Source organism: Brachyhypopomus gauderio, unplaced genomic scaffold, assembly GCF_052324685.1.
Source record: "Brachyhypopomus gauderio isolate BG-103 unplaced genomic scaffold, BGAUD_0.2 sc139, whole genome shotgun sequence".
NCBI lineage: Eukaryota > Metazoa > Chordata > Actinopteri > Gymnotiformes > Hypopomidae > Brachyhypopomus > Brachyhypopomus gauderio.
This window is the reverse complement of record NW_027506960.1, coordinates 377,732-401,505: the sequence shown is the minus strand read 5'-3', so window position 1 is coordinate 401,505 and position 23,774 is coordinate 377,732. Positions and strand designations below refer to the sequence as shown.

General features: G+C 45.9%; 5 protein-coding genes across 12 annotated transcripts in view; 3 read left to right on the top strand and 2 right to left on the bottom strand.

Annotated features, from left to right (window-relative positions):
- Positions 1–1,642, top strand: part of ttf2 (transcription termination factor, RNA polymerase II) — a 9,604-nt gene extending 7,962 nt beyond the window's left edge. The window contains exons 21-23 of the mRNA XM_076994335.1: positions 75–157; positions 452–526; positions 827–1,642. Of these exons, the coding sequence (XP_076850450.1) occupies positions 75–157; positions 452–526; positions 827–971 (303 nt within the window). The 3' untranslated portion in view covers positions 972–1,642. The remainder of the gene's footprint in view (positions 1–74; positions 158–451; positions 527–826) is intronic.
- Positions 1,643–4,658: 3,016 nt separating this feature from the next.
- cox17 (cytochrome c oxidase copper chaperone COX17) lies at positions 4,659–6,109 on the top strand. 2 transcript variants are annotated; one of them, XM_076994363.1, is made up of 3 exons: positions 4,659–4,795; positions 5,152–5,286; positions 6,002–6,109. In XM_076994363.1, exons 2-3 carry the CDS (start codon positions 5,168–5,170, stop codon positions 6,084–6,086), a joined length of 204 nt encoding a protein of 67 aa, XP_076850478.1. In that variant the 5' UTR covers positions 4,659–4,795; positions 5,152–5,167; the 3' UTR covers positions 6,087–6,109. The 2 variants fall into 2 exon arrangements, with proteins under 2 accessions (XP_076850478.1, XP_076850479.1); XM_076994364.1 differs by having other exon boundaries at positions 4,669–4,795; positions 5,164–5,286.
- A 1,831-nt stretch (positions 6,110–7,940) lies between these two features.
- popdc2 (popeye domain cAMP effector 2) lies at positions 7,941–14,977 on the top strand. 4 transcript variants are annotated; one of them, XM_076994360.1, is made up of 4 exons: positions 7,941–9,712; positions 11,009–11,523; positions 12,060–12,168; positions 12,287–14,977. In XM_076994360.1, exons 2-4 carry the CDS (start codon positions 11,027–11,029, stop codon positions 12,800–12,802), a joined length of 1,122 nt encoding a protein of 373 aa, XP_076850475.1. In that variant the 5' UTR covers positions 7,941–9,712; positions 11,009–11,026; the 3' UTR covers positions 12,803–14,977. The 4 variants fall into 4 exon arrangements, with proteins under 4 accessions (XP_076850475.1, XP_076850476.1, XP_076850477.1 ...); XM_076994361.1 differs by lacking the exon at positions 7,941–9,712 and adding an exon at positions 9,746–10,804; XM_076994362.1 differs by lacking the exon at positions 7,941–9,712 and having other exon boundaries at positions 9,747–11,523; positions 12,287–12,710; positions 13,816–14,977.
- On the bottom strand, positions 14,406–21,082 carry pla1a (phospholipase A1 member A). Of its 4 annotated transcripts, none has more exons than XM_076994355.1 (11): positions 20,617–21,082; positions 19,817–20,027; positions 19,562–19,727; positions 19,352–19,460; positions 18,244–18,345; positions 18,025–18,114; positions 17,285–17,440; positions 16,988–17,077; positions 16,325–16,433; positions 15,393–15,548; positions 14,406–15,258 (listed from the first exon to the last, which is right to left on the bottom strand). In XM_076994355.1, the coding sequence occupies exons 1-11, from the start codon at positions 20,801–20,803 to the stop codon at positions 15,177–15,179; spliced, it is 1,458 nt and encodes a 485-aa protein (XP_076850470.1). In that variant the 5' UTR covers positions 20,804–21,082; the 3' UTR covers positions 14,406–15,176. The 4 variants fall into 4 exon arrangements, with proteins under 4 accessions (XP_076850470.1, XP_076850471.1, XP_076850468.1 ...); XM_076994356.1 differs by having other exon boundaries at positions 14,406–15,185; positions 19,562–19,739; positions 20,617–21,081; XM_076994353.1 differs by having other exon boundaries at positions 19,562–19,739; positions 20,617–21,079.
- A 225-nt stretch (positions 21,083–21,307) lies between these two features.
- hsd3b1 (hydroxy-delta-5-steroid dehydrogenase, 3 beta- and steroid delta-isomerase 1) lies at positions 21,308–23,519 on the bottom strand. Its single transcript, XM_076994358.1, has 3 exons — positions 23,103–23,519; positions 22,522–22,686; positions 21,308–22,296 (listed from the first exon to the last, which is right to left on the bottom strand). Exons 1-3 carry the CDS (start codon positions 23,251–23,253, stop codon positions 21,488–21,490), a joined length of 1,125 nt encoding a protein of 374 aa, XP_076850473.1. The 5' UTR covers positions 23,254–23,519; the 3' UTR covers positions 21,308–21,487.
- Between the last annotated feature and the right edge of the window lie 255 nt (positions 23,520–23,774).

Genomic DNA, 23,774 nt, shown 5'->3' with positions numbered 1-23,774 from the left:
CATGAGGGTTCAGTGTAATGGTGGGAGTGGCTGGGAGGACGGGGTGCTGCTGTCTGACTCCACGTGTGTTGCAGGTGATGCTGGTGTCACTGTGTGCGGGTGGCGTGGGCATTAATCTGACTGGGGGCAACCACCTCTTCCTCATAGACATGCATTGGTAAGATCTGCGCAGTACACGTGGGGCTTAATGAAGAGGCAGGTATAAAATATCCAGAGGTACAGAAAGTAAAACTCCTTCCCAGGATTTTATTCAAGCTTGCTGGATTTTCTAATTGGTGGCAGATAAGATTAGTGGAATCAACACAATCCAGGAAGCCTGAGCAAAATCCTGGTGAGGACTTTTACTTTCTGAACCTGGAATGCCCACCTCTGGAAATATCTGACCGATAAAATGAGGAAAATATCACCGTGTCTATTGAAGCACATATCTAAAGTTGATGTGAACTTCCAGGAACCCAGCTCTGGAGGACCAGGCCTGTGACCGCATCTACAGAGTGGGTCAGCACCGGGATGTCACCATTCACAGGTGGGGCTCTGATTGGAGCTGGTGTTGCGTTGTGATCTTTAGCTGCAATCAGAAACAAACATTACACTGATCCAAATGGTATTTTGCAAGGGTCGTGTGACCCCGTTATTATATTTTTTAAAAATGCTTGCTAAGTTTGTATATTCCTGCAACTGTAAATGTCGTTAAGAGTCGTGTATATTCCTGCAACTGTAAATGTCGTTAAGTTGTCTGTGAGAGTTTTGTATCAGTGCCAGCCTAGATCAGATGGTTGTGGGTGCCGTGTGTGTTTTAGTGAGTCTACACATCTTCCTCCTGCAGGTTTGTGTGTGAGGGGACTGTGGAGGATAAGATCTCCTCTCTGCAGGACAAGAAGAAGGAGCTCGCCCAGAAGGTCCTGTCTGGAACGGGCTCGTCCTTCACCAAACTCTCGCTGGCCGACCTCAGGGTCATCTTCGGCGTGTAGGATGTTGTCTTCTCAGGGCTGGTGGAATCGTCAGAGTGGTGAAGTGGATTGTGGCCCCTACACCAGTACCTTATCCAGCTCTGGTTCAGTTCAGGTTCTGGTTCCCTGTTCAGCACTGCATACATGCACATCATATATCCTCTACTCAGATGGCAGTTTCAGAGGGCCGTGTGTGAGCGTCGGTCTCCTACACCACACACTTGTGTGCCTGCAGGACACTGGTTTCAGCTTCAGGCTGAGACAGCACTTGACCAGATTAAAACTTGATGATAGTCTACTGCAGTAGAGCACTGCACTATAGTTGAACAATGTGTGTTGTAATCACTGACATTACAGTTCCAGATCTGGAGTCTACTAAGTCTGATGCACCATAGCAGGGTTGAGCAGAGAACTTGTAGACCCTGGTGTCAAAGGTCAACATGTCTGGACCGCAGGGCACCGACACAGTTGGCATATCCAATCTTGCCTTCTTGACTGTGGTTTGGTACTGCTGAGTTGAGTGGTGACACTAAGTCCCTGTACTCCACTACTCTATAATCGCTTCTGATTGGTTGGCTTGTTATATGGTGTCTTGTTTGTTTATGGGTTTTTGTTTGTTTTTTGGGGGGGGGGGGTGCATTTTTGAAGATTAATCATTATATGAAGGAAATAAATTCTTTTTGTATTTTGAAGACTCTATGTCCATTTCATAATGATAAAAATGTTTGAACATGTAAATGAAACAGCCTTAAGATCTTGATTTGAATTTTGAAATGAGATCATTATTGATGCATTATTAACACAACTTGGATGACTATAAAATCCCATGCAGTGTATAGTAAAAAATATTTAGAAATTCAAGAGAATCCCATGATGTAGTAATAGAACAACTTTCAATGTCTATGTAATAGAATAAAAGCCAGTCCAGTCTCTGTTCCCGGGACATGTCCAGTGAGAGGCGACCATGGTCTTCCTCACCAGATGCTCAAACCTTAACAGGGGAGCTGCTGTTCTCTGAGCTCCTCCCAGAAAGCTCATATTGGCCTGGGGGAGGTTCCATAGTAAGCGTGCTGTCCTGACTCATAACCCTGCATCTCCTCCACATACCAACACTCAATCACTCAAGTGTACTCTGCAGTCCACCATATAAGGAAGTCAGAAATATAGCCTTGTCCACAACAGCACTGATGCGATCTCCTGCCCCCCACCAGAAGACATCCTGTTCTTGGCTGCGCTTGGAATCTGTCCATGAATATCACAGGCAGGAGTGAAGATGAGGTACACTGGTACAAGCCAGGACTCACATGAACAATCTTGACTTAACCACAAGAATGTGGACATAGTTCTCACTCTGAAAATACACTCCTTCCTGAATTCCATTTACTTTCTCCAGGAAGGCTGAATATTTTGCAATGTTTCACTATGCGCACAAGAAGAAGTCACTCTGAGGCATCTCTCGTCTACGGAGACACACCATAGTAACTAGCCAGTGACCTGTAATTATCCCCATAACCACCTAGTTTCTGCCTCAATAGGAGAGCGATTAGAGAGACCCTGTCAATGACTTTGGTTCCAGAGACCACACTGTGCATAAAGGTGAACTCAACTACCTTCTCAACCTCACGCACCGGCTCCTTATGCCCAGTGAGGTTTATATCCCATGTACCAAGAGCCTGGTTCTGCTGTGAAGGTCTGTAACACATTAGCCCCGCCCTGCTGCCCTGTGAAGGTCTGTAACACCTTAGCCCCGCCCTGCTGCCCTGTGATGGTCTGTAACACATTAGCCCCGCCCTGCTGCCCTGTGAAGGTCTGTAACACATTAGCCCCGCCCTGCTGCCCTGTGATGGTCTGTAACACATTAGCCCCGCCCTGCTGCCCTGTGAAGGTCTGTAACACATTAGCCCCGCCCTGCTGCCCTGTGATGGTCTGTAACACATTAGCCCCGCCCTGCTGCCCTGTGAAGGTCTGTAACACATTAGCCCCGCCCTGCTGCCCTGTGATGGTCTGTAACACATTAGCCCCACCCTGCTGCCCTGTGAAGGTCTGTAACACATTAGCCCCGCCCTGCTGCCCTGTGATGGTCTGTAACACATTAGCCCCGCCCTGCTGCCCTGTGAAGGTCTGTAACACATTAGCCCCGCCCTGCTGCCCTGTGAAGGTCTGTAACACATTAGCCCCGCCCTGCTGCCCTGTGATGGTCTGTAACACATTAGCCCCGCCCTGCTGCCCTGTGAAGGTCTGTAACACATTAGCCCCGCCCTGCTGCCCTGTGATGGTCTGTAACACCTTAGGCATGGCACCACACCTTTACTCTCGACCTATTCCTGCAAAGTTGAGATTTCCTGTATACTTAAAGTGATCTAGGAAGTGGTGGTCAAATACTGCACCACCTAACCATTCTTTTAAAGACATGTTTACATAATGTGGAGTAAAGCAGTACTATTGATAGAATTCAAGCTTCATGTTTAGTAGCTTCGTGATAACCAGTCACAGGGGCATCTAAGTGAACCTGCTATGCTGAAATATCATTATCAGAGCTGCAAGTTAAGCCACAACATTACAACTAAAAAAGAATCTTGTACATTTATATAAATATAAATACCCACATCAAACATTGCAATGGGGAAAACATGCTCACAGTGACTCTGACCTTTGAGTTGTTAATGCCAGGCAGGTTTAAATATTGGCCATACTGGTTCAACGGTCACTAAGCAAATCAGTAAGAGTACAACCAGCAAGGTCTTAGCTGCCTTGTCCCTACCAACAACACAAACATTTCTATAAAAAGCTCTATAATAGTCTGCTATTCTTATAAAATGTTGAACTTCACATCAGGTTATGGGTACAGGTAAATTCACTATTGGATTAGAGTGCCCTTACAGAACCCACCTGAACCGGACTGATCTTCTTACCCAAAGACGTAACCACTGCCTTGCTGAAGTTGAAACTTGGCCAAGTTCAGAATGAACCTTTCTGCAAGAGAGTAAAACATTTATATGATTATATTTTAAAATTAAGTCTACTGGCAGTCTTAGACCTGCTCTACCAAACCCTGTTTGTCCTATTTTGACATCCAAAGGCATCATTTAAGATTCTGGTTTTCCAAAGTAGACAGAAAATCTTATTATATACAATGTGGTAACAGGCTAAGAACTACTCTACCATATATTGATCATCTTCAGAAATGATGGAAAATGTCATATGTCTCCAAAAGTAGAATTATCTAAATGTAGAGATGTCCAAAATTAGAGAGTTACATCAACTGAAGTGTGGCAATAGTCACAAACCTCTTCTTCATCATACTCAACATATTCAGAAACCGTGGGACATTACCTACCCCCACTCAGATTCCCAAAACCCATCACCGATGTCTGTAATTAAGCCATAAAGGCACAGTCTGTTGTTTGGTGCCTGAGCAGTTATTGGATTGTAAGAGATTGAGACTGAAGTTCATGAATAAAAAATATTGTGCCCTTTGGAAGTCCATGAGAGTCCATACCTTAATAATCCTAAAATAACCATTTCACAACTAAACACATAAAATTTATCCTGAACATTGCAGGTACATATTTTGTTTTATGAATATTCTTTGTTATTCATACATTTCTCTCTTTATGTAGTTCTCAAAATTTATAGACATATTTTTTCATGATCCGGCCCAACATGATTTTCCGAACGGAACTAGCTAAAGAATAAAGAATACGTCCCTTTACCGCCGGGCTTTTATTTTGTCAGTTTTTTTCCCCGCGTGACATCCCGGAAGCTTCCCCAGTCTTGTTATGCTGTGGTCAAAACACGTTGTGAGAGAGGGCATAGCTTCGTAACTTTTCTTCTTGTTTATTTTGGTAGGTAATGTTTTTTTGTGCCTCCAGATGTGTTTCTGCCTTGACAACGGCTAATAATAACTATTGGCCAATTGATGGAGCACAGAAATTGTGTGTTAGCTTTGAAAACCTTGATAGCAAGTGTGTAGTTAGCTAGCTAACGATAGCTGGGATAACTACGCTGTTAGTTACATGTTAACAAGCGGCAGCTACCTGTGAGATGACCTTGGGTTACTTCCTCTTATGTGATATTGTTACACCCTGTTGCTTTTGTTTTTGCTTTTTAAACTATTCTGTACGACTTCGATGTGCACGAGTGAACAAGCGACTCAGATCAGTTGCATGTGGAAAGCCACAGTTGATCTCTGATATTTCAGCTGCCTGTGCAGGATCATGTCCACCGTGTGTGCTGCTGGTGTGGAGCCCGCACGCGCTGCTGAGGGAAGCCACGAGCAGAAGCCCTTGAAGCCGTGCTGCGCATGCCCAGAGACGAAAAGGGCGAGGGACGCCTGGTAAGGAAGCGGTGTTTCTGCGCCGTCGTACTAAGTCTGTGGTAATTCCATAATCTAAATCTAACGTCTAACGTCAGGACTGGTTCACAATATACCATTAAACATCCCCCGTCACTGAAAGTCAGTACTTCAGCTAAAGGCCTGATGAAAAACCATTGAACATACACGGACCCGCCGCCAGGGGGCGCTGAGTCCCTGCCACTTCAGGTCGCGCTTCTGTCAATGTACAATAAAAAGCTCTCCAGATCACTACAGTCATCTGTTGTGCGCTTTAGTGCTCCAGACTGCCCACTGCTTACAGTGTTTGATCTTTCAGTGAACTCTAAGAAACACTGGTGTGGATTTAAGCCCACCATCTGTCGTTTATAGTGGTATTAGCCATCATCCAGTTGTCATTTATAGAGGTGTTAGCCACCATCCAGCCTTACACAGGGTTTCTGACCACTGCACTGCTCTTCACTGGTATTTCTTGGTAAAGAACCACTCAAGACACGTAAAAACACATAAAAAGTGATTTCTAATGGACTTATATTAGCACGGCAGCAGTTGCCATGGAGATGGTGTTGCTGCAAAAGTGAGTAAGTGTGGGTAGATTTTGTAGTCAAGTGGATGGTGGTGTGCATATTTCTTTAGTTTTGTTGTTATTTATTTGTAGGTTATTGGTGTTGTTGACTTCTATCTGCAGACATTCATACATGTTGACTTACCTTTGCAGCATTATTGAAAAGGGTGAAGAAAGTTGCACAGATCTTATTGAAGCGCACAAGCAGTGTATGAGAGCACTTGGGTTTAAGATCTGAACATGACGGAGTTTAATACCTAGGTAAGCATGTGTTCTGCCATCTGTGCATTGTTGAAAGTTTAAAGGAATTAATATGTATTACAGTGGCAATAACCTGTGTTATTTGTTTTGTTTGTTTTTTCTTGTTTAGAAAAAATAATGCAGGACACAGCTTAAACTAGCGATATTATAATGCAGGAGTTACAGTGATACACACCACTCCCCCTCTCTGCTCTTGCAGACAGAATGTGCCTGTGATGGGTTCTTTCTTATACTTTTATTTATTTATTCTGCAGAGGGAAGATTGTTTCCACAGTGTGTGTCTGTGTGTTAAAATGTATTTTATTTTGACGTTTTTGTAATTGATAATAAACATCCTATGCAGTGCGATGGAGTGTGGCTGTCAGTTCATACTATTTAAAGTAAATTACGTTTGCATATACTGCATTTCAGCATTTATTTTCAGTGAAACTTCCTTAAGCGCTCCAGCACGGAGATGTCTCAGTGAAATAAACGTGTAGTGAAACTCTTAAACGCGGTGATTTCAGATTTCGCCTTTTGCGTTCTTTTGGCTGCTGCGCGTGACTGCGTGCGCGTGTGGAAGCGGAGCTGCTCGTGCCCGGCATGCCTAGCGCGCGCCCGTAGTGAGCTAAAGTGAAACGACGAAGGTGGAGGTCTGCTTTTAGGACCAGTATTAATATTGACATGTTAATTATACTGATGTGTTGTAAACATTGGTATTGATATAAGGGAACCAACATAAACGGAACAAATTTAGCAAAGTCACAACACGTAGGCAGTTTGAAGGACGTAAGCACAGTGTTAAAGTTATTCAATGAAAAAAAAACCGACAGGTTTCCGGCGCAGTGCCAGAGTCTTCACAAGGATCTAAGCTGGGGCCCGGTTAGCTGATGCAACAGTCAACATTCATCCTCCTCTTTAATCAAATGTGTATAAAAGTGTCAACTAATCTGAATTCACAAAAATATAGAGCGTTTCCTTCTGATGCAAAATAAACACTTCTGACATGATGGGCGGAACTAAACTTGTACTGGGCTGAACGGTGCAAATGCGCGTGCATGACGCGCGTGTCCGCTCCAGAGCTATGTTTGAAGGTCGCGTAAAAATGCATTACTGCAATGTTTTTACATTATCATTCATAAAACAAATCGAGACAATCTTCCGCATTTGTCTGGGATAAAACAAGCTTGTGTAAAGCCGCGTTGTTATTTTGACAGATAGATAGAGCGTGTAGCAGGCTAGCCAAGAAGGAACTGAGTAGGCCTGAAACAAAATATATGGCAATTAATCTTCGGTACCAGAACATATTACAGTTATGAAAATTAATACATATGCCAGCCCTGGTACTCTCATTTTATGGGAGACTTTTATTTAACAGTTACAGTGTGTTACAGTTCTGATATCTGCAGTTAAATCGCCAACTGCCGACAAAAACTTTGTCTTGCGATGAGTATGTTCTTATCCCCCCTATAACATCCACCATCTCATAATTTATCACTATATCCACACATTAACAAACATGTAAACAAATGTGCTGTGCCCAGGGATGACTAGAGTTACGTTATTTTAAAACACCATGTCCGTTAGTTCAAATGAAAACTAGAATCCTAAGTCATGAACCGCCTACTTATTTATTAAATGATCCGATCTGGAAATAGGACGTTATCCTTTTTTGTTCATTTTGTCATTGTATACCGTATTTTTTTTATTGTTTATTAGTTTCTGTTTTGTTAATAAACATGTCCAAATGATTTTGTGAACCTCCCGGATCTCTGCACTGATTCTCCTAACCCCTGACCTGACCTCAGGCACACACATCCTCATTGCTTTAAGCCCTGTATGAGCTTAGTTTAAAAATCTGCATGGTGTATTTTGAGCAACTGGATTTAAGATGCCAAAGAGAAGGCCGCATTCACGCTGGTCACTGGACTGTGGCACTCTGCACTATCCAAGTTTGAGAGGGCGAGTGCTTACCAGAGTGTTATAAGACAGGTGCACCATGTGCTTAGGCAGTGTACTGGATCACACTCCTAACTTAAGCACTGGTTCACACTCCTAACTTAGGCAATATACTTTCCACACTCCTAACTTAAGACAATGTACTGGTTCACACTCCTAACTTAAGTACTGGTTCACACTCCTAACTTAGGCAATGACCGGTTCACACTCCTATCTTAGGCAATGTACTTTTTCACACTCCTAACTTACGCAATGTACTGGTTCACACTCCTAACTAAGACAATGTAGGCCTATTGGTTCACACTCCTAACTTAGGCAGTGTTCTGGTTCACACTCCTAATTTAAGTACTGGTTCACACTCCTAACTTAGGCAGTGTTCTGGTTCACACTCCTAACTTAGGCAATGTACTGGTTCACACTCCCAGCTTGCACTGGTAAGCCTGGAGCAGGTATTCCAGGATCTCAGCAAACCTCCGGCTGCAGCCTACCTCAGTGAGCCTTCTGGAACAAGGCACGCACGCAGCCCAAGTGTCATCTGACCCGGGATAGCTGGGCCAGGTGTAGCCCTGGCCCCTACCACCCAGAACTTCAGCTGCGGAGCTTCTGGGACATGGTTTCTTAGCTCTTGTTTTTTGTGCGTTGGTGTGTCTGTTGGTGTGTGCGTTGGTTTGCATGTTGGTGTGTGTTGGTTTGCTGACTGGGCCTCTGAATGAGCTGTTCATGTGTGAAAGCAGCATGTAGGCTACTTGGCATGCACAAGCTCTTGAGAAGTCACCAGGGCCGCAGGGCTTGGCAAAAGCAAGGATATGGCTGGCAATGCCAAGGACAGCCACTTTCACCATGGATGCAGCTGTACAACCCACATCATAGGGGCTGGGACTGAGACTGGGGCTGGTCTTGGCACTAGGGCTGGGACTGGTACGTCTGTTGCTGGGGAACAGGCACTCTGGAGTGGTGGGCCAGTGAGAGTGGAGTGGAACACATCAGAGACTCCCAGAATTCTGTGCACCTATCTGTAGACTTCAGTGAGTTTAATTTTAATGTGTAATGTGGTCGTTAAGTATTCTGTGTATGTGTTGGTTCATTTTAGTCATGTCTCTTTTTAGTTTATTAGTGTGTAAAAATGTCCTACTGTCTTCCTGGTGTGCTTGTTGCCTAGTTACCCTTCCTGTTTGGCCCCAGCTAGAGTTGTCATCCCCAGTTTCCTTATTTTGCTACGGTTGAACTATTTGAACATTTTCCTCAAGCAAAAATGTCATTTTCTGATTAATCTTCTATGCGGAAGCTGTAATATTTAAAACCCTTAAAAATGGAGGTGAGAAAGCGCACTTGGCAGAGTGCAGGGCAGAACTGATCTGCAGGCTGTGACTCACACACATGCGCCTCCTCGTGTTGCGCCTGGCAGGCTGCCCCGTATAGGTGAGACACACAGCCTGGCAGGCTGCCCCATATAGGTGAGACACACAGCCTGGCAGGCTGCCCGGTATAGGTGAGACACACAGAGGTGCCACATTTACTATTTATCCTCCCGCACCAGCCGCATGTCGGCTCACACGCCGTGGGCAGCAGAAGCAGAAACGTTGCTGCCTGTGTAGGAGAGGGACGCGCGTCTACACACCTGGACCACCTGGATCAGCACCAGGGCCCATCGCTCACTGTGTGGAGGTGAGTAGAACCTGCATGCGAGGAGACTTTGTGCATCTGTAGCGAAAATACCACGTGGTTGAGCAGCTGCATATGAAGTATGGTATAATCTTGATAAACTGTATAGTGCATGTTGACTTTAACCATTCATTCACCAGTCAAATAAAGTACATTCACCAGCCACTTTATTAGAAGATCTGTCTGGTTATAGTGATGCTTGAGGAATCCAGGAGACGATAACTGTGCCATTTTTTATATTTCTATTCCAAAAGAATTCATATGGTATCACATATGAAATAATACAAATTCAAATAAATGAATAATTCCTAACATAAAGCAGATAAATAAAATCTTTAAAGCCAGATACCCAGCAATAAATATAGATGTTTTCACCACTTCACACATATTCTCTGCATCCCGAGTGCCACCTACTACCCCCCCCCCCACGCCCCTCACTGCAGGACTTCAATGGGCAGATAATCACAGCAGACCAAACTAGCCTGCACTCCTTCAGTGGGGTACAATGGTGTGGCTTCCTGGGATTGGCTGCTGGGACATATGTGGAACTATGAGAAAGGACTGTCAGAGAGAGAGAGAGAGAGAGAGAGAGAGAGAGAGCAGGAAAACGTGTCACATGACCTGTGTAATTCTATCCAAACTGGAATCTCCAAATGTGTTTCACTCCAAAATTCACCTCGAAAAAGCCCTTTTCTAGCAAACTGCATTCAGAAACCATCAGGCATCAACCTGGTGGGATGTGGACGGACACTGTTCTGTCCACCCCAGATGGTTCTTATCACGCCGGTGTCTTTGTGGCCGCTCTGCTGCGTTATGTTAAGTAGCTGGTCTGCTCTCTGTCATTGACAGCTTCCTCCTTGGGTTTCAATTCCAAACATGGTGATGCTTCTAAGGGTGTCTCCCCCACCCACCCTGGTCTAAATATCCAGCAGTGTTCCACTCTTGGGGAGAGAGGACACACACACACACACACACACACACACACACACACACACTGGAGTCATAGTGGGTGCTGTAGTGGAGAGGGGAAAGTAGAGAGGGAGCTTGTGAGACGGGAAGAATGTACGCAGTGACATTCCAGCTGTGTCTGTGACGGTGAGCAAAGCGCAGAGGGGAAAACACAGCACCCAGATCCCAGACCTTCATAGAAGGAAACAGGGAACGTGTCGGGCTGCTGCAAACATTTTAGCTTCCAGGGATTTTTAAATGTCACGGCACAAGAGAACGGTCCTCGTGTCCTGAGACGTGTCCTGGAGTCTGACTCTCATTTTTCTGCTGTTTTGTCTGGATGTTTGTTAGAGCTGAGAAGGTGCAAGCATGAGTGGTGAAAACTTCACCTTCTTCAACGCCATCCTCTACGGCCACGCACCCTGCGACGGATGGACCTACAGCGTGGAGGGCGCCATCTACCACCTGGGCAACACAATCCTGTGTCTGGGGTACATGGGAGGCAGCGGTGCTTACGGGGCTCTGTACATATTCGGGTTCCTGGCTCCTGCATTCCTCTGTCTGGCCCTGTGGGGCTGGCTATCCGTGTGCGGCCTCGACGTCTTCGTCTGGAACCTGGTTCTGATGACCCAGTGTGTGACTCAGGTGGCCCACCTGCTGTTCCAGCTGCTGCACAACGGCGTGGCTGACGAGGAGCTGTCTGCCCTCTACAACACCATCTACCTGCCACAGGGTGTACCCATCCAGGTGTTCAAGGAGATCATGGATGCCAGTGAAAACAAGGTGCTCTCTCTGAAGAGTGAAGAGACGTACGCTACAGAGGGCAAAACGCCAATCGATCAGCTCTCCCTTCTGCTCTCTGGGAGGTCAGTATGACAGCCTGTGACTAGAGGGACTACAGGGACTACAGGGACATGAGGGACAATGAGGGTTGCTACAGATGCATAGATTAATGTGTAATACGTTTGAGGAACTGATTTACTATTGTAGATTTCGGCTTCCTTTACTTTTAAGTATGCAAATTTTCTCATCTAACTCGTACATTTGACTCACTAATTTCAGAGATCAATCAGAAATCAAATCAGATGTATTTGACTTGGAATCATAGCAGTGATCTCTGACTGATCTTGCTTATGATTTATAGACTTTATCATTCCCATTCAGAGCTGTGTTGTCCTCTCAGGACGTGTATGAACACAAGCATGTACACCTGATATCTGATTTTACAAAACTAGCCCTAAGAACATAAGAGATTCTAGAACTGAGTCAGAACTGAGTCACAGTTCATCTGAATCACGACAGATGTCACATTCCCTCAAACGTTAGTGCTGTGTGGAACAAAATGTTAGGTTACTAACACTGCCAAACATCGTTCTTCTATGACATTTTCTTTCATTTTCAGGATTCGAGTGTCTTTAGAAGGTCAGTTCCTCCATTACATCTTTCCTCACCAGTTCCTCGATTCTCCGGAATGGGAATCCCTCAGACCAACAGAGGAGGGGAATTTCCAGGTACCTTAACATGTATGGAAGGGTCTCACGTTTGCTGTATGATAACAGTGGTATCCCTATCGCCTTTGAATCCAGCATTGAGAAGTGATGTTGGACGTTGGTGTCTGTGGTGTCCCAGGTAACCCTGACGGCGGAGACGGACTGCCGTTACGTGTCTTGGCGGCGACGACGCCTGTACCTGCTACTGTCCAAGGACCGCTACATCGCTCGTCTTTTCTCCGTCATGCTTGGCAGTGACATCGCGGACAAACTTTACTCGCTGAACGACAAGCTGTTCGCTAAGAGCGGCGTGCGTCTGGACATCCGCCTGCCCAGCCTCTACCACGTCCTGGCTCCATCTCCACCCAGCAGTGCCCGGGGCAGTGGCAGCTCGCCCCCCAGAGGCAGCCAGGGCGAGGCCCCACACGCTGCCCCGCAGCCTGCACCCGACTCTCAGCCTGCAGACATCCCCAGCGCCCAGGAACCCCAGGAGAAGGAGAGTTTGCCCAAGGCCCAGGCCTCTCAGCGACAGGTCTGGCCCTCGGACACTGAGATTCCCTCGGGTGAGGACTCCACCAGCCTAGTCCTGGAAGACTTTGTAGATGTGATAGGCTCTCTAGTAGACTATGGAAGTGAGAGGGATTATCTGAAGTAGAAATCTGAGGTGCTACACCTAACACACAGGGCCGCTTCATAAGTTCCATGTAAGTAGACACCAGTGAGGAGGAGTGTGCTGGAGAGGCCGAGGAAGAGCTGTCTGTGGTGCATGATGTAGCACATGTGCACAGATTTGGCAACAAGCGCTTGACTAACTGAGCGTGTGCAGAGATGGAATGTGTGTTGCTGCAGTGTTGAATGTCACGGTTCATGATTAGCTCTTCACTGACATGGACTTACATGATACATGGAAAAAATGTGACTTATGATATTGAACTAGTGCATGGTGTTGATCTTTTTGTACTGTCTGTCACTATTTGTGTGTGCGTGTCTGTGTGTGTGTGTGTGTGTGTGTGTGTGTGTGTGTGTGTGTGTGTGTGTGTGTGTGTGTGTGTGTGTGTGTGTGTGTGTGTGTGTGAAGAACGGAAGCATGGGTTTGTTAACTGCTTCTCCTACCTCGTATGGGACTAATAGCACAGACTCGTTTTATAACAGCAGACTCTTTCACATTCACGGTGGGATATAAATGGCCGACAGACTTGTCTTTTTATATAATTAGGTTTGAAAAATGTACTTTGTCATTCAGCCCACGAACATGTTAGTGTGTGTGTCCGGCCCGGAGCGTCTGAGATCAGGCAGAGATCCAGGGCTGTAGGGTCTCCATTAACCCAACACCCCCTCCGGTGATGGGGCACGTCAGCTGCGGCTCCGGTTGCAGGTTATGAGGGGCGTGGGTGGGCGCGGGGGCGGGGGGAAGTGGTGTCAGATAGCGGAACAGCTGCGGGGAGGAGGAGGGGCTCGCTCGGCGTTGCCGTGCTGACCTTGGTACGAGGCCTGTGCAGGAACGACCCTGTTATCACTGGGCAGCTGGGGTTGAGCTCGCCGGTCCAAACCTGCGGGTGGCGCTGTGCCGTGAGTTGTGTCACCTGTGCGTGCGCGTAGAGAGAAACTACCGTACACTCCCCGCGCGTGACGGCTGTCTCCTGATGATTCTCTCGGTGTATTTAACAGAGACTGCCGCCCCGGGCGAGCGGGCACCTCGGCTCCACAGAGGATGGGCCCCTCTGGCTCCCACAGACACTCCCAGGCTCTAGCAATAGCCAGCCTGCCCCGCCCCGGCCTGAGGCGGACCCAGGGCCTCAGCCAATCCCCCGCCAGCTCCGCCCATCCCTGGCTGCCATGGTGACAGGTGCAGGGAGGCGCTTTGTGAAAGGTTTTGACTATTTCAGGACACTAGAGCAGCACACGTAATCCCCTCTGGTGTCCTCACTCAGCGAACACAAACAAACACTTCACAGCCCTGTTACACGCGATTCCACGCTGCTTTCACTACAGTACAACCTCCTTTTGCTCCATTTGTAATGAGGTCGTACCTTTGAGAAGCAGAAAAGGCTTCTGTTCATATTTCACCCACACGGGATCTCAGCACTTCATATGCACACGAGAGAAACCCCACCGAGTGTATATAGTACATCACGCCATCGTTTTTTTGTATTTATTTATTTTTACAGCTCATGATTAACCATAAGACAGAAACCAACACGTTGACTAATACCGTCTTTACATGTCAATCCTGACACAATATATTTTTATGGGGCCAATTTTTATTTATTGACCTTCAGGCAAGCATGGCATGACATTATAGATCACACACATCACACATTACAAATGTTACACACATCACACACAACACAGACGTTACACACAGCACAAACGTTACACACATCACACACACCACACACTCTCACCCCAGTCTGCAGGACCCAGTCCCCTTTCCACAGTTTTGCTCTGTCCAAGTTCAACACAGAGGGTCAGATATGTGGTAGCATCTGGTGGGCACTAGGACCGGGGGGGACACTCACATCCATCACATCCATCACATAATCACTTCCATCACAGTGTGGAGTTTTTCATCTCACAGTAAGCCTGCTCAAGTGCTCAGTTTTCAATTAACGTATTCCATTATATAAGATTAAATAGAACTCAACAAAATGAGCTCCAGTAATTTCCCAAAGTTAAATGTCATTAGTACTGTATTACTTTTTGATACCCTACTGCAGTCAAAGGACTGTTAACTAATGCATTTGTACATGGTGATTTACACACTCTAATTGGAAAATGTGTGAATTTAATAGAAAACGTTAATAAAAGCTCTTGACTTGTTTACAGTCAAGGTTTGTGTGCAGTTTGTGTTTCAGTGCATCAATACATTTTCCAGGTCATACGGTTTTAAGTGTAAGGTAAATCAAAACGTTGTACCTCAACACCTGCCTCTAGCCCGTTGGGATGATTGTAGATGTGTGAGTATTTTTGCATCTCGCCTTGGTTTGGCAGTTTGTCCAGCACACAAGACACCGGCCCACTAGGTAAGTTCAGCACACCTGGACATAGTCATGTGACCACGTCATACTCCTCCTAATGTCAATGTTCTCCACACACAATGGATGCATTTTCCTACGAGCAAGATGTAAAGGGTCACACACATGCTGCACACATGGGTCACATGCTGAATACTCTCAACACTCACTATTCTAAAGCTTTATTTAAGAACTATATAAGTAAGACAGAGATGGTAGAGAAGATCCGACCTGCTGTCCGGGATCTCCGAGATGCAGAAGTGTTCAATGTGAATGTTGTTCTGCCTGTAGAACCGAGCACCAGTGTTCTTCACCTCGAGAGAGAGGATTTTACAGAGAGTCTCTGGATGTCCCACCAGTGCTTTATACACAGTTTTGTACGAGTCCCTGAAATGTATACAAACAACACACAGGACAAATGCACTTTATCCAGTGTAAATGCTAACATACAATTTGTGTACATTTATTTTATATTACATTTTTTACATCCTGGAACAATGTGCTTTATGACAAAAATCTATAAATAGAGGGACTCAGACACTTTGTGTGTTGTCCTGAGTGGATTAAATCTCTGTGTAGTGTATGAGTGCTATCTGATTAATCTCTACCAAGGATAGATTAATCAAGAGTTCGTACTATGTATGGGTTGGCCCCAGCAACACCAGAGGGAGCCGATGGGCTAATCAAACTAGATGAGCTACACCTGCTTGATAGCCCTTATTCTCTTTTTTTTCTCGAGTTCCTCGCTCTCTGGTCTTGGGTCATTTTCTCCATTTCTCCATTTTCTCCACAAGTTGTCGGGAGAAAACTAAAAGGACAAGTTTGTTCACCTCTTTGTTTCCTTTTGGCTACTCTTTTGTTGGGATGTTTATTTATGTTTTTGCCTCACTGAACGAGAGAACCAGTTCTTCCCCTGCCATCTTTTGTTTTCTACCTGCTCAAACCTTTCAGGGATTTTGCCCTTTTCCTGTTATCATTTACCTTTTCTCAGCTGTTCCCTTTTGCCCCTTTTGTTCTCAGTCCCAGTTTTAAGTCAACTCAGTGAGTCCTGTCTACCCAAAACCCCATGGTGGCTCACCCAGTTCACCTCTGGCTAGTCATCACTTTACACACTAATGCATTGGCTGTGTTTTATTTAGCGATGATGGAATGATGGAACACACAGCCTGAGTTTCTGCTCGGTCTTGGCACCTCCGGTGGAGACAAGGGTGAACTGCACCTCAGCACTCTTCTCTAGCTGCGACACCTTCAGCTCAATCAGGATGTGATGTGCTGTGAGGGATGAAGAGAGGAACGCAGCCTCAACAACACTCAACACTCAACAGCAGAGTGTGTGTTTCTGAATGAATAAGGAGTGGAGAATGGCTTGAATCTGTGACTGCAACCAATGAACCATAGACTACAGAAGGGGGACGTACTACAGAAGGGGACGTACTACAGAAGGGGACATACTACAGAAGGGGACGTACTACAGAAGGGGACATACTACAGAAGGGGACGTACTACAGAAGGGGACAAACTACAGAAGGGGACGTACTACATAAGGGGACAAACTACAGAAGGGGACATACTACAGAAGGGGACGTACTACAGAAGGGGACGTACTACAGAAGGGGACATACTACAGAAGGGGACAAACTACAGAAGGGTACATACTACAGAAGGGGACAAACTACAGAAGGGGACGTACTACATAAGGGGACAAACTACAGAAGGGGACATACTACAGAAGGGGACAAACTACAGAAGGGGACATACTACAGAAGGGGACGTACTACAGAAGGGGACAAACTACAGAAGGGGACAAACTACAGAAGGGGACGTACTACAGAAGGGGTCTTCAGGTGTTGTCAGGAGGTAGACTTTCTCATAGTTGGGTAGAGGTGACACATTTATTCCACTGTTCCTCAGCAAGCCTGGGACACACACACACACACACACACACACATACACATACAAGGTTATTTCAACCAAAGCACTACAGGGTGTCAGCACTCCATGCATCTAAATGAATCTATATGAAACCTATAAAAGTTTCATATAGACAGTGGGAGCAGACTGAAAAAATTTGTTGAAACAGTTATGTTGCCTTACTGGGATAAACTGTGAAATCATAGTCTTACCTATCTGTGGACATGTGAGGGTGTTTTCACAGCTGGTACACTGGCCAGCCAGGAAATGCTCATAACTAGAGCATGGGAAACCAGTAAAGGAACATGAGCCATCAAGCGCACTCATATACACATAGATCGCCCTCATATGGTCACAGATGAAATACACTGGAAAGTAAATAAAAGTGGAATTGTAAAGAATGTTTTACTTGCTGTAACTTCCCTTAACCCTAACCCTTAACTCTAACCCCAACCCTAAACTCTAACCCTAACCTTTAACTCTAACCCTAACCCTTAACTCCAACCCTAACCCTTAACTCTAACCCCAACCCTAAACTCCAACTCTAACCCTTAATTCCAACCCTAACCCTTAACTCTAACCCCAACCATAAACTCCAACTCTAACCCTTAACTCAAACCCTAACCCTTAACTCTGCATAACCTGAACTGGTCCGGAATATAAGTGGCATTCATTTTAATACTTGCAAAACTTAGGAATGCTTATTAAAACACAGATTTAAACACAGATAGTTATTTATAGAGCTGTAATTAATAGTCATTGGGCTTAAAGAGATGTAATGAACATTCAATTTATTATGTAATGAATTATTAATTTTATTTTAATCACTACAGTATTACCACATGCCTTTCTCACTTTGTTGACAGTGGTTCTGACACAGGGAGAACACAAGGACACAAGGAGAGTTCGGATAATGGTTTTGCTACAATAGTTCTAAGGTTTGTCCACAGACCTGGCAGTCTGGACTGCTCACACCCAGGCTGATCCATCCCATCATTTAAGAAGAAGTCCACATGTCCAACAGGAATAGAGATGCCAAATTCTGTCAAATGGAAGCGATTAAATAAAAATTAAATGAAATTTAAATGTAGAGTTTTTACATCATAGACACGATATAATGAGGAGAAGCAGTAGTTAGCATGGTAGCATGCATGCTTTTTGAAGGTCTTACTGTCAGAGTCGGTGTGGATGGCCTCCACAAACAGAGCATCTGATGGATCCAGACGATCGGATGGATCAACATTTTTGAACATGGGTCCAGCAGGGTCCAGGCCTGTGGTGGACAGTGCAGTGTGTAACATGCTCAGAGTCTGAAGTGCAGGGCTCTCAAGTTTTGGATTCATGTCAGAGTGTGAGAGTTGTTGACGGGGGGTGGCGAACGTTAATTCGTTAATTGTTGAGCGGTGGGGGGGGGGGGGGGGGGGGGGGGTGTGTGGCGAACGTGAGTTGTCGAGCGGGGGGGGGGGGGGGGGGTGCGCGAACGTGAGTTGTTGAGCGGGGGGGGGGGGGGGGGGCGGTGGCGAACGTAAGTTTTTGAGCGGGGTGGGGGTTTGTATATCGCGATCGATCGCCAGTGGAGGGCGACATAGATATGGATCGGAGGTAAATAAACTAGATTTTTTTTTCTCGCCGTGTGAAATCGGAAGTGTGGCGTGTGAGCGTGTGAAGACGGTCAAATGCGTCTGTCACACGCTCAATGCGTGAGACTTGAGAGCCCTGCTGAAGTGTAATGAGATTGGGTAAGATGGAGGTTTCCTGGAGCTTCGTTCTAGCCAACTTCGTCCTTACAGGAAACCTGAGCTTGTACCACGGTCAAGGGTAATAAACTTGTGATAAATTATGTCAACATAGAGGGTCCTAGGAGTGATATCACACACTCATGACATGACACAAGGCTAACAGACTGTTGTTTTGTCCTTACGAAGCCTGTCCTCCCAAAACAAACATCTCTTTTATTTATGAAATCTTGTGTTTTGAAAGCGCTCTCTCAACCAACAGAGAGTCTCATTCATCAAGTCAACTGGCACGGGTGTGTTTACATGGTTTTGGACTGTATGCTCCTTTGTGGTCATGAGTCTCGACCCTGCAAGCTTCAAAGATGCTGAACGTATACAGGATCACATATTTTTAAAAGATAATGCTGAAACATAATGTTTTTAACAGAAATGTTGGAATACAATATGTTCTCCACACAGAGGTGATTTGCTTGTGATTTGTTCACCACACATAGGTGATTTGATTTGCTTACGCAGACTACAACTTGATTTCAGTCTCCTCACCTGTGATTCGTCCCAGTTTGCCTTTAAACAGAGTCCCCACAAATCCTGCCACGTGAGCCCCTAGACTTACGCCAATGAGATGGAATGACTCCAGCGTGCTACCATGGGCCTGCGTGACACAAACACAGCCTGTCCGGTAAATCAGGACACAGAACTCCACTAAACGCAAAACGTGACAGAAATGTTACTGGACTGCTATGCCACACTTACCATCAGCTGTTTAATAAGAATGAAGATTTGAAGGGCCACCTCCTTGTAGTTCTCCACTGCTTTGTTGTAGGCAGGAGAAGCTCCACACATCCAGTCTGCTACCAGGACGTTGGCGTCCTCCACCCGTAACAAGGCTTCCGTTAAGTTGTTTATCCAAGAAGGCTTACTGTCAGGAGCTCTGAAGTAAACAAAACGACCGGTTCAGGTTCACACCGTGACCAATCAGAGCACACGTGAAGAGCTTCCGTGGCTCACCTGTATCCGTGAAGAATGACCTTGGTGGGCAGGGATGTGTTGAAGTGTGTGGTGTGTTGCTGGGTGGTGTTGAGGTGGATAAAGAGCCTGGCACAGGCTCCATCCAGCCGGGTTAGGAGCAGGTAGCGGACGAAGAACTTGGCGCTCGGGCCCTGTTCCTGACAGCTGGTTTCGACGTCTGCACATGGCTCATAAACTTCCTCAGCATAAACTGAACATTTACAACAGAGATTTCAGCAAGGAGTTTCATATTTAATGTACTGATTGGGAAATTTGGTATGATGTAACTTTGAGAACTTTTTTTTTTTGACCGTTTTTCAAGTGGAACCATCTTAAGATTAAATGTATGTGTAATTTGAGTTTGCCAACTGAATTTATGAAATAATCGTCATCATGTCACCAACACCAGTGATAAGTAAATGTTGTAACATTTACACCACACTCAGCAGTGCTGTTTGTAAAAGCCAAACCAATCATACATGTATCTCCTACTACTACTGTAGTACGAAGAGATAAGAAGTTTTGAGTGTTTTATCAACAGCAAAACCTTGAATTAATTAATCAACATTGTGTAAATGTTGGTGTTTTGACATCAATCACAGGTCACCATTGCGCTTTAAGCGATTTAATTTTTCAACTATTTAAATTTTAAGCTGTGACTTATTCAAACTAATAGAACACAGGCTGACAAGGTCAGTGTCTTCCAACATGAACAATATTATTTAGTTTTTGAGTTCCACTAGACTTCCAGAAATTGAAGTTGGATTTATTTGTAGTGTATAGAGCACAGTAGTTCTTACCCGTCCCAGCAGCGGCAGAGAGAAGCAGAAGAACCTTAATCCAGCTGCAGGACATTTCTGCTACCAAGGAGAGCCACAGGTCTGATGTTTTACAGACCCTCACTATTACACTGGTCTGATCCCTTCTTGGTTGTTGATCTGACCCGTGTTCAGTCTTCTGTCCACAGTCTCTCCAGAGCAGCTCCATAATCCACTCAGCAATGGAATTTAAATCAAGGGACCGGCAGCCTCCTTCTCAATGGAAATATTTGCTTCCAGGGTTCTTTTTTCCGCACCCTGATGCGTTTTAATAACCTGCACTGTTGCGTTCTGGTAATTCCCTGTGTCCAGTGCGTTGGAGGCTCAGCGTGTGGTGGAGGCTCAGCGTGTGGTAGAGGCTGCAGATCTCTTTGTGTTCCCACTGCATGAAGCCAACGCTCTCATCTGTAGCTGCCCCAGTCTGCATGATCTCACAGATCTTGTTTGTGGTCAGAGGCTGGACTCTGTCCTGTTCTGCACCTCCTACCACACAAGGGGGGCCGAAGGAAGGAGATCCATTCTGCTGGTGTTCACTGGCCTCTGGGATCAAGCTGATGTCTCTACAGATTCATCCTCTACATAAACATCATAATTATTGCAATCATACCAAAGTATTGATTTTACTGTGCTGATAGATGCAAATCTGAAATCTGACAAACCACACAAATCATGGTCATGTCATGATCTTTTTATTGATTACATGTTGTTGAAATCTAACCAATTATTACTTAAATAAGTACATTTGTTTATTGATAAACATTAAAATGTTACAATTCAAAAATACAGTCTATTGACCAATGTTTGATGATTTAAGCACATATGGCTTTGTGGTCATGAACATTAACAGATGGCTTTATTTCACACTGACTCGTTCTCTTTCTCTGGGCAGGACAGATGCTAGCCAGTCAGTGGTTCGCTGGCGTGCTTCCTCCCAGTCGTGACGAGGAGTGTATCCCATATCTCTGTGGGCCTTTTGATAAGAGAAGCTGAAGGATGTGTTCAGCATAACCAGAAGCTGCCTGTTCATTGGTGGGGTAAACTTCAAAAAGGGGCGAAGCACAGCTTGGAGCAGTTCCATGAGGAAGGCCATGAGGTAGAGGATGGGGAAGGGGAGGACGGGCCTGGTCTGTATGCCAAAGCCCAGGGGCGCCAGGACAGCGTGGTTGAAGTCCGAGTAGCTGATGGGCGGCGTGTCATCGGAGATGTAGTAAAAGTTTCCACCAACCGCTGCTCTCCTCTGCGGCGCCTTCAAGGCGCGGGCCGCCTGGAGATGACCGAAGGCCGCGTTGCCCACGTAGACCGGGTTCACTTTAGCCTCACGCCGAGAGATCCGCAGCAGCACGTCGCCGTTTCTGATCCCGTCCCTCATGTGGCCCAGGGTGAAGCGACAGCCCTCTCCGTAGATGTACATCGGCCTCAGGACGCAGGTGGCCAGCCGAGCCCCGTTCCCAAGAACCTCCCCGTGGGCTCGAAGGCAAAGCTGTTCGGCCTCCTTCTTGCTCTGGCTGTAGGGGAACTTCAAGCAGCACACGTACTGGGTCTCCTCGTTCCCACCGATGATGGGGTCCCCACGAACGTTTGGGCCAGCAACCTCGATGCTGCTGGTGTAGATGAAGGAGCTCACGCTCTCCTGGACGCAGGTCTCCAGGAGGAGCTGGGTGCCTGTTGCAGAATAGGTACGGAAAAAAATCATCAAATCAAATCACATGCTGCCATCAGTGGTCAATCCAAGCTTTGTGTGACATAACTGTTAGCGTCAGATCAGCATAAACGGACTGCAGACTAAAGGTAATTCATTAGGCTTAAACTGAATTCATGAATAATTACAGGATAAAGCCTGGCAAAGCTGATGAAAGAGCTTCTCGCCTTTCACCTTTAGCCTCTCACCTTTAACGTTTACTCCGAACAGTTCACTAGGGTCGATAGCTCCGATAACATCGATGAGAGAGGCAGTGTGGAAGACGACAGACGCCCCCCTGCAGGCCCTTTTCAACAGTTCACTGTCTCTGATGTCCCCCTCAAAGACGCTCAATTTAGTCTCACCCAGGGAATCTGAGAAAAACAGCCATTAAACATATGTGAAAGCCGCTAAGGTGTTAGGGAAGGTAATGTTAAAAATTCCCAAAATGTTTTAACAATAATACAAATGTGGAAGTCAAATAAATTTACATGTTAACATGTAACATGTTAACTGCATAAACGAGAGTAAAGAGTAGGTTGTTGGGTTTTACGTTACCTGTCAGAGCGTGCGTAAGGTTACAGTACCTGTCACGGCGTGTGTAAGGTTACGTTACCTGTCAGAGCGTGCGTAAGGTTACGTTACCGGTCAGAGCGTGCGTAAGGTTACGTTACATGTCAGAGCGTGCGTAAGGTTACGTTACCGGTCAGAGCATTTCGTAAGGTTACGTTACCTGTCAGAGCGTGCGTAAGTTAGTGTACCTGTCAGAGCGTGCGTAAGGTGACGTTACCTTTCAAAGCGTGAGTGAGATCAGGTCGGATGTTTCTGTCCAATAGTCGGATCTCTGAAAGTCTCTCTTCCTCAAGCAGCATCCTGACCAGCCTCTCCCCGAGAAAGCCGCACGCACCCGTTACCACGCACACGTCCCCCGCGAGCGACATGACTGCTTCACACCGTGTGGAGGTCTACGCTCTGAAGACTGACCGACTAAACAGACGAGGCACGTGCTTTTAATCTGACTGCCAAGGACGAACAATATGCCACGTCGGGAAATAAAATGAGATGAAAAACGTCTGAGGAGCGAAATGTCAAGGTTAGAACTGTCAGAGGGCCGCACGTTGGGTTCAGACGCTCTCTAAACACACACTGGTTTGATATGACGGCTTTCATCGTGTCGAAAGCAACATTTTATATTGGTATTATTAGGCCTAGTGTTTGAGTCGAGGATGCTGCTCCTGTGTGGAATTGGGAGAGTTTGGGTGTAGAATAATGAGGATTCAGCACGCCTCCCATTCGAGCCGCCCCTGCACCTACTCTCTCTGCTTGTACTCTCACCTGCGCTGATCTTGGTTCTCTGACGCAGTAATGGTCGTAATGGGATACTGTGTACCCGTTTACTCCCCAGATTTCCCTGAGGTGTTTCATTCCAGAGATACTTTCAGTATTAAAAAGGTTGCAAATG